Below are 12,299 nucleotides of genomic sequence, written 5' to 3' on the forward strand. Positions count from 1 at the left end.
GACACATATATACACACTCAAGTGTGCACACGCAGACACACACACCAACATGCACACAAATAAACCTTTAAAAGAAATAAAATGCTACACCCTTATAAGTCTGTACTATGACTCAAATATACTCCCAGACACAACAATTGCAGCGTAAAACATAGAATATACCATTCCACTCTTCCTTCAGGTTCCTCATGCAAAGTAAGGAGAGGTTGACTGAGAAATTCATGGAGATGGTGGTTTCCATCACCAAAGATGCATAGTTCTGAAGGCTGGACAACTGCCTTTCTCCACTTCCCCCTTTTCTGGTCCTTTCTGCAACACTTACTTGCCATCAGCAGGAAGAAACAGCCTAGCTAGGACTAAACAGACCTTCCATCAAGGATCCAGTCCAACCTCTCAACCTCTGCTTCTCAAGGAACCGTTACAGGCGCCAGATCCCAGCACAGGCATCACGTGCAGCTTCCTCTCCTCTTAGCAAAGGCATTTACTGCAGGCTCTGACAGCCTCCTATGTGACAGGGACAACTGCCATCTTCATTTTATACATGGGGAAACTGAGGCCTAGAGAAATCAGTTGTCCCAAGTCATCCACCCAGAAGGAAACAGTACCATTGCACAAGAAGTCTACTCAGGCCAAGTCTCCAATGCCCCCATCCTGTGCTTCGTGACTTTATACAAATTACAAGTGCCCAGATGCTCATGGGAATGGAGGTAGCAATAACTGGTCACAAGGTCCTGCCTCTGACAGGTCACCTATGCGAGGACAATGAGCACTAATGACTCAGCATATACCTCTTCTAAGTTCCCTAAGACAAGTGTGCAAAGCAGTGTGCCTCAGTCTTCACTCTCTTCCTGCCGCCTTGCCCTTTCTTTAGTGTTGCACACACGTCATAGCACCTCCTTCTTGGGTTGATTTGTTCTTTCCATTCTAACTGCCATGTTGTCCCAGAATGTCCACCCCACTCCTTCCTCTCTTGGCTCATGTTAGCAGTGTGCCACAGTTCAGATCAGGAGATAACCCAGTGCCAGAAGGTTCTCTTTCCACACATTCCCAATGTCCTCACTCTTACCTCTTCTGATCCTCCCACTTCTACTCAAACCTCAGTTCCAGACCAATCCACAGCGCTAGACATCCCCATCTCCTGCTTTCCTGCCGACTAGGACCCAAATAAAATCCAGACTCTGAACACGAGTATTGAGTATGTCTGTCTGTCTTCCTGAAACAGTGATCCTAAAGATATAAGCTGTCCCTGATATTTCTGTGTTTCCCGTGTCACTGGCTCAGCTCGTCCATATAATAAGAGCACAGGGAATGTCTGATGATAAGAATTTGAATCAAAACATATTAAAAGCACATTTTTTTCTTTCTATAGACCCAAGGCAAATATGAATTTGCATTTACAGAATACGAGTCATATTTGGATTTCGAACATAATGTGACAGAAAAAGCAACCAGCATGTTTAGCTTCAAGTTTGGTTTTAAAGTGAATGGGATTGCTGAGTTTGGAGTGAAACGAGAAAGCAACGAAGGCAGACATTACATTAGCAGAACCAAACGATTCTCCCACACTGTAAGTACCCGTTTGATGCTTTTATTTATCCATTTAAAAATGATGTCTTCATTGATTCTCTGAGAGTTTCATAAACATATACATTCCCCTTCCCCAACTTTTCCCAGATCCTCCTACCAACCCCTACCCACCCAACTTCAGGTTTTTTCTTGCTCTTGAAAAATAAAATCAGTTCATTGCTTTTCAATGTATGTGTATTATTTTATGCTCATAGCTGAGTCTATATTCCACTTGGTCCAAGTAAACAATAACGTTTTCATAAATCACATCTTAGTTTTACATTGATTTACTTGCCTGTGGAGTGGTATTTTCTTGTTTTTTGGGTTTTGTTGTTGTTGTTGTTGTTGTTGTTTTCTGTTTTTTTTTTTTTTTTTTTTTTTGATAAGCCTTTTCCTTTGGTTTTCAATATACTTATTATGTAGACATGCCTAAATGAAACCTATGAATGTGGAGAGTTTGCAACTCACTGCAACTTGACCTTTGTTTGAGATCAGTGTCTGGAATATAACCCAACTCTTCTTAAGCATCTGGTGGGATTCTTTTTACTTCCCCAACACCTTATCCTGCTTTCTTTGTACCTCTGACCAGTTTCCCATGTGGTTACTAGCCCAGGCTGCCCTGCCTTGTGCTGCCCTGACACACTGTGTGACTCCCATCCTGCCCTTCACATACATGTGCTGCCTCAGGGATGTTCCCCAAAGCTAATCTAACCATTGTGTATTCCTTAGTGACCACGTGGTAAGCACAAAACGATAGGAGCAGTAAGTGATTGGGGTCCTGCGTTCAAGAAATAAGTGATGGGCAGCTTTGAGACTGAATTCTGTGGTAAAGAAGGTGTGTGTGTTTTTTACTAGTTACAAGAATTTTCAACTCAGGAGTGATGTGATAGGAAATTAAGGGGTTATAAGAGAAAAGAGACCAAGACCTAAAGTTTATAATGATTTATATGAAACAAAAAGAAATCTCAAGGGGCTCCAACAGTCCCCCACTACAGATATAGTTACCAGCAGAGAACAGGTGCTCAGCATTAAGTAGTCTGTAACTATCTTCCATCTGTTGAATTTTCTTATGGGCTGGGGCTTGTTGGGGACAGATTTGTTTCCTTCCTCCCTAGACCAGGATGGCACATAACAGGGACTCACCAGCAAGCTGCAGAAATGAAGGACAGAACCAACCACTGGAACATTATAAGGGAAAACAGTGGGCACCATCACATACTGCCTTCTTTCTCCTGGCATTGCCTCCCCAATACAAACAGCCAATTCTACAAAGCTAACATGTGTCATCGAACCTTGGGTCCTAAGACAAACTCTACAAGTTTTTTTTTTTTTTGTACAATTAAATTCATTATCTGAAAAGAATCGGATATCTTTATGGATTACAGTGTAATAATTTACTTCATGTATGTAATATATAATGACCAAATCAGAGTAATTAGCATTTCTGTCTCCTTAAACATCTGTAAGTTTTTGTGTTGGACATCTTCAACTTGTCTCTTGAAGCTCATTTTAAAATATATAACAAATTGTCTTCCCTTCATATTCTCAGCCCAGTGGGAGATGTAAGCCTGTAAGCAATAAATCACTGTTAATCATTTATATCAGCAGCAATGTAACATAACATATATCATGAAGGAAATAGATGAGATGTGTTATACAAGCTTTAAGAAGGAGTGCATACCTGGGACTCCCAGGGTGTGTGTTAAATAAGCAAGAGCTAAATAGGGATTTAAAAGGTAGGTACACTCATGCCCAGAAGAACTCAGAGTCAGAGGATGCACAACCACCACATGCAGGTTAGGGTTGATACACTGTGTGGTTGATGAAGGTGGACAGGCATGAAAAGGAGCACTTCAGTGTCAGGGAAGGGGAAGCTGACACCTCTCAGAGCAGCGGTAGATAGGATGTGAAGGGTATGTGTTTAAAGTAAGAGAGTAGATTGCTTCTGAAGGCAACAGTGGGCACATGCACCCATGTTTGCTTGGTTTGGTTTTGCCTGAAGACCTATTATTATATTATTATTAGAGGTTTAGGATCTTGACTCTGACTAGGGCACCAAAAACAGATTAGCAAGGAAAGGGAGAACACGGGGGAAGTTTTGTAATAATATGTCAACTTGAACAACAGTCAGAGCAAGATGCCCAGAGAATGTCGTTGTGTATTTGTGAGCTGTGGAATACTGTGATGGGAGTGAGTACACTATATATGTCTCAAGGGGATTGACGCAAGGGAAGTTTCTAAAGGTAAACATGAGGAGATTCCAAAAAGAGATCCTTGTCCACAAGGTACCAACAGCATGGTGACTGCATTCTGAATCCAGGCAGTGGCTGGACAAAGGCCCTCAAAGTAGCGTGTTTTAGTGTATGTTTGCTGTGGCTGCCTTCCATGGCAGCCCCTACTGTTAGACAACAGTGAACAAGCACACATTCTTCCTAACTTCCAGGCCTGATGCATTTTTTGCTCACTTACTTTTTTGTTAGGGCTGATACAGCCAACTCCATTTTAATTCTGACAACTTACATAAAGCTGCAGGGAAGAGATAGAACCTAGGAAGTTTGGAAAAGCTGTGAACCAAGTACCCAGTAACTACCTAGGCCATTGCAGTGGGAGGAAAGGAGCTCTGTGCCACTGGACAGGACAGGAATGAAGTGACAGCAGGCCAGGATGCACACTGCAGGATTTTAGTGACAGCGCAATCAAGGCTGCATAGCTCTTCAGCTACAGGACTCGGTTCGAATAGACTGTACCCTCATTTCCTCCATCCTTGCTTCCTCCCATACAAGGACCCCCTTATCTCATGGGTTCTGATACCTAGCTCTCATCTGACAACGCCAGCATCCGGTCTAAACTTCAGGGGACACCAGACTCTGACTGAAAAGGACCAGAGCAAATAAAAAGAGGCTTTACACAATGTTGAGGGAAGGGCCTCTGTTTCAGCCTCACCTCTCTGCCACTGCTGTGTGGCAAAAACTGCAGACGATGTGTAAGTGAATGGGAATGTGTAAGTAGATACGTTCTGCAGGTCATAGTTTGCTGGCTCCTGCCAAGAGTCACCTTCCAAAACACTTTCGGACTTGAACTGTTTGGGATGTCGTTTACAAAGGACACAGGCAAATGGTTAAGGCTTGCAAGTTAGCAAATTGTGCCCCCATCTGAGTGGCCTCTAGTCATCACCTTCATCCTATAGTGCAGGTCTCTGATCCTCTTTCGCTGTCAGCATTTGCTTCTGTAACAAGGTCAGTGCCCATCCAAGCTATGAAGGATGCTGGAATGTTAACGAGCATTGAACTCTTCCCTCAGATATCCTGAAGGAGTCATAAGCGTGATGACTCTAGGCAAAAACAGTGGCTGTAAAGTTCATCTTCCCACTCATAATGGCTAACTGTAAAAGTCTGGTTGTTTTCCATGTTGGTATCTCATTTAGAGAAGCAAGTTTCTGCACGCGCGCTCTGTCCTTGAAGTGGCACGTTACAAGCTGAAGTCCAGAAACCTCATGCTCCATTACGAATTCCTTCAGAGGGTCAAGAGCTTGCCCCTGGAGTATAGCTATGGAGAATACCGAGACCTCCTTCGTGACTTTGGGACCCATTTCATCACTGAAGCCGTGCTTGGGGGCATCTACGAGTACACGCTTATCATGAACAAAGACGCCATGGAGCGAGGAGGTGCGCTACCTGACTGACATGTCTTTCCTGGCTAGAACAGCCGGGATGAATGATAGGAGAGCCTCACACTAATGCTTGGGGGAAGAGTCTTGAACTGTGCTCCCATCCCCCACCCCACTGACCTTGCCGTACCTCCACAGAGGCCCTGGCAGAATCATTATCCTCCACCCTTTGACTAGGCTGTGTCAGTCCTCTCAGCCCAGCTCTCTCTTTGGGTGATACCCCCTCTCCAAATTAACCATATCCAGTTAGATCCAAGCTCATGCGCTAAGTCAGATATGCATCCTGAATCATGGGTTCCCACTATAGTTTTCACATCTCAGAAATGGTTCCACCATCCAGCCAGAAATACAAGCCAAAAGCTTAGGCATGAACTTCAATTACTTCTGTTTCTTTTCTATTCATCAACTTTCTTCAGGCATACCTCAATATTATACTCTGTTTCATTTTTTGAGTATTTGTATATGTATGTATGTATATTATGGTTGGGTTTTTAATTTTTGTACATGTGTGAGTACATGCATGTGTGGACTCATGTACATAATTACACATGTACATGGAAGACTGGAGTTGATGCCAACATCTTGATTGGAGCAGAGTCTCTCAGTCACTCACAGAGCATGTTGATGTAACTAGTTTCCCTACCCAGCTTGCTGTGGGGATTGTCTCTACCATCATGACCTGTGATTGCACACAGGACACCGTGCCCACCTGACCTTCACATGGATTTCTGGGAATCTGAAGTCTGCTCTTAATTTTATAGGACAAGCAGTTTGCCTGCTGAGCCATCTCCCTGGTCCTTATACTATTTTTTACACTTAATCATAAGCTCGTCCTGGGACCAGAGCCCCATTTACTCTGATGAATGTAAATTACAGACAAATCTTGATCTGATTTGATCTTGAGGCAATTGGTCTGATCCAGGAGTATCAAGGTTATGTCCAAATGCTGTCTTTCAACTAGCCCTGGAGCTGACACTCAAGGTGCTGGTCCACAGATGACAGTTTCTATAGTGAGGGGTTACGTTACTGCAGTTCACAGACTAGGTCAATCCCAAACCTCCTCTCCATCTCTCCATCTTGCCTCCAGGCATTCCTGTCTTTTTAAAGGTCTTCAACTACTCATCTAGAGTGTGAATCCTGCTTTTCAGTCCAGTTTTCGGTCTCAGGACCAGGCACTTGTCTAGTTACATGAACTGGTCTGGATCAGTAGATAGGACTTGGGAAAGATTCCAATGTACTTGCAATCGGACATACAATGTAAATGCATGTGTTTAGGACTTGAGTCTACCAAGATCAAAGGCACCTTTCTCCAAAAGAGTTGTTCCAAGGGTTCTTTCTATGATTTCTAAAACTTCTCCCTATAAGCAGCCTAGAGAATCACACAATTAAGAAAAAAATTAATTGATGCCACTATAAAAAGTTTTCCAGAGGACTGCTAAAGAAAGAGAAAATATATACAATTTCCCACATTTTGAACAGTTAGCAAATTTGCATAATCACAGGGGATTTTTTTTCTTTTTTGTAACACTTATTATTTCAGTGAGATTTGTGTTTCAAGGGTTTGGAATTCTCTTGGGGAGGTTATGGTCTATGTTAATAATGCTAGGAAGCCTAGTAGCTAACAACACCTCTTTTCCTCAGCCAGACTTTAGTCAAGATTCAGTTGCTTTTTGGTTGTGGTAGTTTATCACAGCAAAAGTAACCCTAAGAGAATACTGAATAAAGTGTCTGGCTTTTAGAGGATAGCCCTGAACATGTGACACATTTGAAAGATGCAAATGTCTTCATAGGCTTGCAGAAGGAGGCTAGAACAAAATCTTGTGACTGATCTTCACCGGTCTCTGTAATTCCCACTATGTGTCTTGTCTTCAGACTAATGACATGTTCATTTGAACCTCTGATGCCAGGAAGGTTTAAAATTAGAGTCAATCATAGGAAAATGGACAGAGTGAGTTACCTAGTAGGTCATGAGCATCTTTTTTTCTTTCTCCAGATTACACTCTTGACCAGGTTTCGGCCTGTGCTGGAGTAGATTTCCAGATTGGTGGCACCATCTCTAAAGTATACCTCAAATTGGGTGTGTCTGACAAGAAATGCAATGACATTCTGAATGAAATCAAAGGTGAGACAGCTTCCTGTGACTTCCACACTTTCAGTTGCTGTCTCCTCAGCACCAATGGTCCCAGGCTTTCTTTAAGTGTGGGATGTTTCTAGGCATTTCAATGACCATAATAATCTGTTCAGTACATCCACCTACTTCCTACTAGTATAATGAATACATAAGAATGGATGAACTTGAATTCCCATTTTTGCAATGACCACATAGAGTAGATAAAAGGCCAAAAGGCCAATATCAAGTCTGAAACCATAGGACAGAGTGTCCACAGCTACAAATTACATCCTGGGTACTACAGCATCATTGTGCAAATAGTATCACTTTGCTCTAGGGGCTGAGAGTTGGACTGGCTGGATATAGAATGATAGGGGTTAAGGCAAGATAGCAGAAGTTGGGCTTTACCTGAGATAAGGCATGACAAAGAGATTGGGAAATGTGAGTGACATACTACCAGCCACATGGCAGAGGAAACATGGCAGGACAAGATATGGTGGCCTTAGTGCAGACTCAGGGTCTGGGAGCAAAGGTCTGTATGGAGTCTAGTATATGTTGGATAGGAATGAGGCTGGATGGTACTGCTCTGGCCGCAGCTCTTCTGCTCCCTCCCAGTTCCTGCCATGTGAGGTATCCCACAGTAGAAACAGCATCCAGTAAAACACACACACAGGAAGTAGCTGCCGCCCCTAGAGCACACACACTCAAGACTAAGTTGTCTACATTTTTGATTATTTGTTCCTTATGGTGGAAATGAATATATAAAACATAGGTGTTCTTTTAAGATGGCTCGTAGCTTAATCCCCATCCAGGTCCCTGAACAGGACATTGCCAGAATCCACAAAGCTCCACTAATTACAATGCCTCTCTCCATGTCTGCTCAGCTGTTTATGAATCTGTTCTCTCTCACCTATTTACCATCATTTAAATGTCCATCAGGAACCTTCCTTCCTTGTTCTCCTGATTTGTGCTATGCATAACTGGTAAGTTTCCAGTTGCCCCAGACCCTATCACTTCCCGATGGCCAGGACCATGTCTTGTTCTCCTCTGTCTCCCAGACACGTTCACTACAGATCCTCAAGTCACGGTGTCTTAGTTGTTTAGCTGCAGTAAATTCCAAGGCATAAAGAGAGATCCCTCTGATTCCGTGCTCCCCTTTCTGCCCATTCCAGACAGAAATAAGAGGAGCACCATGGTAGAAGACTTGGTCGTTCTTGTGCGAGGAGGGACAAGTGAGTACATCAGCACCTTGGCATACAGGGAGCTGCCAACAGCTGAACTGATGAAGGAATGGGGCGACTCTGTGCAGTACAGCCCAGCAATCATCAAGCTCAAGGTACATGCAGCCATTATACCCACTCCACCTCTGAGCAGAACATGGATTCAGAGGGTCTGCAATAAGCTGTGTATGGGATGGTAGCTCACCAAGGCACAGGTCCCATGCTTCACTTACTTTCATTGTAATAGAAAATAGATGTAAGGTGAACAGGTTAGAATACAGCACCTCGTGCCCCCTAAAGATCCCAAGTTCCTTCCTTGGTCCCCAAGCTACTAAGGGGACCATCTGCTACACTACAAAACGGTACCAGAGGAAAACAAAGAGACTCCTAGGTGAGAGAGGCACTTAGGGAGGGCAGTAGCCAGCAGCATGCATACCCATCTCTTAGAGTAGTGCAAAACATGATGATTACAGTAGCTAACGTTGTTTGGAGTGCCTGCTAAGTTCCCGGCACTCTGCTAGGGCATTAGCAATGTTATCTACAGGGATGCTTTCAGTGGTCTGCAAGTGTAATGTGCTAGACTTCTTTTGTGACAAGTCAAGGGTCAGGAAGGTCATGCCCATCTGTGACTGTTCAAGGAATCTCTTAGGTCTAGACAAGAGAATCTGACCTCTTCCCCCCACCCCCACCCACCGTGGCCTTGGTGAATAGAAAAATAACGATTCTAGCCTCCTGACTCCCACACAAGAAACTTGCAGCTGTAAATAAACTAAACAGATGCTTGTTAAAACAGGACTGTCACACACATCAGCCATGGTAGATCCTTGCCTGTGGGGAAGTCTGCACCGTACCCATAGCATGCCTTACATCACTCTCTTCTTGTTGCTGTCTGGGCTGCCATTGATGGACCAATGTCCAACCCCTGAGAGTTCTATTTGCAGTCAAGAAGGTAAAAATGAGAGGCTGGACCTTAACAGGAGACTCTGCAGTCCCGGACCTGACGATTTTCCAACAGGACCTGTGTTTTGCATCAGATGCATAGCTTCACAGAACAAGGAGGCTGCCATTCAATTCCTGCCACTGTATTTAGTCACTGGTAACAGAGAGCATAGGTACCAACAATCACAGTAGAGATACAGCCAGCCACAGGTTGCAGGCAGCCCCAGAGAAATCCAAGCTTGATTGATACCATGGTGACACCAGATGGCATCACAGCCAGGCGTGAGAGATAACAGGGACTTTAGAGGAAAATAGGTATCTGAATTTTAGCTCTATACTACAGTAACCTATCTGCCATCTGTTAAAACTGAGCCCTAGAAAGGATGGCTTGGTTACCCAGTGAGGAAAAATGTGACTGTCTGGGCTACGGATTGTCACATGAGGCCAAACCACTGGTGTCAAGAAGGGCATGATAGAGGAGTGTATTTTGAGGAGCACAGCAGAAAAGAGGCAGAAGTGCGGGAAGACCTCTGTACACCTCTGTGCATCTGTCACCTGCACAGCAAACACGTCCACCCATCCCTCTGCTTCACGGACTCTCTCTGGTCTCAGAAACAGCTGGCTGCATCCCATTATCTCAGAATAAGGCCTCGCTACAGCGGTAGCTTTCCAGGAGGCTGGAGTGATGGCTGATTTTTCAGGAGAGGAAAGCCCAGTGGATAAACAATTTCTGTGCCACTGCCGGAGTATAATAATGTGTCCTTTGAGAGGAGCGGAGCTGAGATTTCTGCAGATGCAAGGTATGCAACAAGGACCAGCTCGTGCCTTTTCCAGGTAAGCGCAGACAGGAAGAGGTGGTGCCTTGTTAGAAGAAGAGTTAGAGATGACAATGGCTAAATAAAGAGATTTGTTTTAACACAAAAGATGGGAATTATGTTCAAGCTGCAGAAAATGAGCACATGTCTATAAAGCAGAAAAATGGGAGTAAATCTGAGAATGCATTTGCTTTGTGACAGCAATAAAATTCAAGAAAACGAGGAATTTATGAAACAAGAATAGAAGCTGAGCTGTTTAGACACTAATCAGATGAGGGGAAAGTAGCTGGCTGTGGAAGCCGAGAGCTCAGTGGCAGAATTAAAACCCACACTGGAAACCAGAAAGAACAGAATTAACACCGCAGAAAATCGACTCAGTGAGGTGGAAGGTACGATAAAAAATACTCTTATAACACGGAAACAAAAGACAAAGAGATTAAAACGCCGGCAGGAAAGAAACGTGATAGATAGGGTGCAGAAGTGGACATCTAAGATACAAAGACTCCTTCCTCAGCAAACAGTGAGATGAAGTGTGCCCACACATCCATCAGGCGTGGAGTAGAAAATCTGCCCTGTGCCCACAACGCCCAGAGAAGCATGGTGCTGAAACCTAAGCAGAAACAAAAGAGCCGAAAACAAAACAAAACAAGATTGCAACACATCCTGCTGACATGTTTTCCTTTTAGAAACAAATGTATCCCCCAGGAGTAAAAATCAAACACCTAAGTCATTTCGGCATGCAATGTACCAGTGACCCTAGGTCTTTAAAGGAAAAAGCTCCTGGCCTGGTGAAATGTTCCTCAGTGGGTGAACTCCCGAGGGATTTGGAAACAAACAAACAAACAAACAAACAAAAAAAAAAGAGTTGTCATGTTTAGCAGATGAAAATACAGAGTATCCAGTTTTGAAATTCAGATAAGGAAGGAATAATTCTCTTGGTTTAAAGTATCTCCTGTGTATTGCACAGAGCATACTGATGGTTTAATTGCTCCTTATCTGGCATTTGGGTGTACCTGGGTGTCCAGTGTGTAAATGGTAGTCCTAATCACTGGTCTATCATCTTCCTATGTTTCTGATGGGTCAAGGTAGCTAGATGGGACACTTGGACTGAAGCTGATGAAGAAGACATTGGATTGCCAAGGGTAGAAAAAAACTATGAATGTGCTCACAGAGAGGTTAGGAGAACCAAGGTCATGCTGCAGAGAAACAACCAAACCTTAGCATCTTAGTTCAATATGAGTCAATTTCCCAATTACACATGTCCAAGAAGTATTGGGAAGAGAGCTCTGCCCAATATTGTCCTCCCAACATTCAGATAACAGCCGATAACGGCTCTGAAGGTTGCCAGAAGAATTGAGTCAGTCCCTCCATGCTCCTGCTCATCTGTCAGTAGTTGGAATAAGATGCATGGGAAGCCTGAGAACCTGCAGCCCTATCATGCACAAATCTACCTTTGAACACTGTAGCCCTCCATATGAAGACCTGCCTCTGGAGACCTGTGGCCCTACTATCTGCAAACTTTCCTCTAAAAAGATGTATCCCTACCCTGTGCAAGCCTGAGTTTTGAGAAGCTAGAGTTCTGTCACATGTTCCTCTGCCGAGCTGCAGCCCTAGTATGTGTGACCCGGCTTTGGAGTGTCTGCTGCCCTTTCACGTGTAAGCCCACCTTTGAGAGGATATGTCTGAAAGGAGAGTTTAAGTCTTTTGATTTTCTCAAAGCAGAAGAAGTTATAAAATGTGATGTGTTAGCACTGTTCTAGTAAAACCCTGTCAGCAAACTTCTCACTGTACATCCATAACGACTAGAGTTCAAGTCCCTAGAACCCCTACTTTAAAAAGCCATGTGTGATGGGCTGCATTTGTAATCCCAGTGCTGAGAAGGCAGAGACAGGAAGACATCTGGAGCTCTCTAGCCAGCCAGCCAAGCCTAATTAGTGATCTCCAGGCCACTGGGAGACTGCCTCAAAACAACACAAGGCACA

General features: G+C 43.9%; 1 protein-coding gene across 2 annotated transcripts in view; it reads left to right on the forward strand.

Annotated features, from left to right (window-relative positions):
• C8B (complement C8 beta chain) overlaps positions 1-12,299 on the forward strand; it is a gene marked incomplete at both ends in the record, with an annotated part of 37,197 nt that overhangs the window by 17,289 nt on the left and 7,609 nt on the right. The window contains 4 exons of one of the 2 annotated variants that reach the window (XM_080920705.1): positions 1,370-1,567; positions 4,991-5,231; positions 7,227-7,355; positions 8,516-8,679. In XM_080920705.1, the coding sequence (XP_080776831.1) occupies positions 1,370-1,567; positions 4,991-5,231; positions 7,227-7,355; positions 8,516-8,679 (732 nt within the window). The remainder of the gene's footprint in view (positions 1-1,369; positions 1,568-4,990; positions 5,232-7,226; positions 7,356-8,515; positions 8,680-12,299) is intronic. The other variant, XM_080920706.1, reaches the window with a different exon arrangement.

Source organism: Micromys minutus (genome assembly GCF_963924665.1).
Source record: "Micromys minutus genome assembly, chromosome: 9".
In the NCBI taxonomy this organism is placed as follows: Eukaryota; Metazoa; Chordata; class Mammalia; order Rodentia; family Muridae; genus Micromys; species Micromys minutus.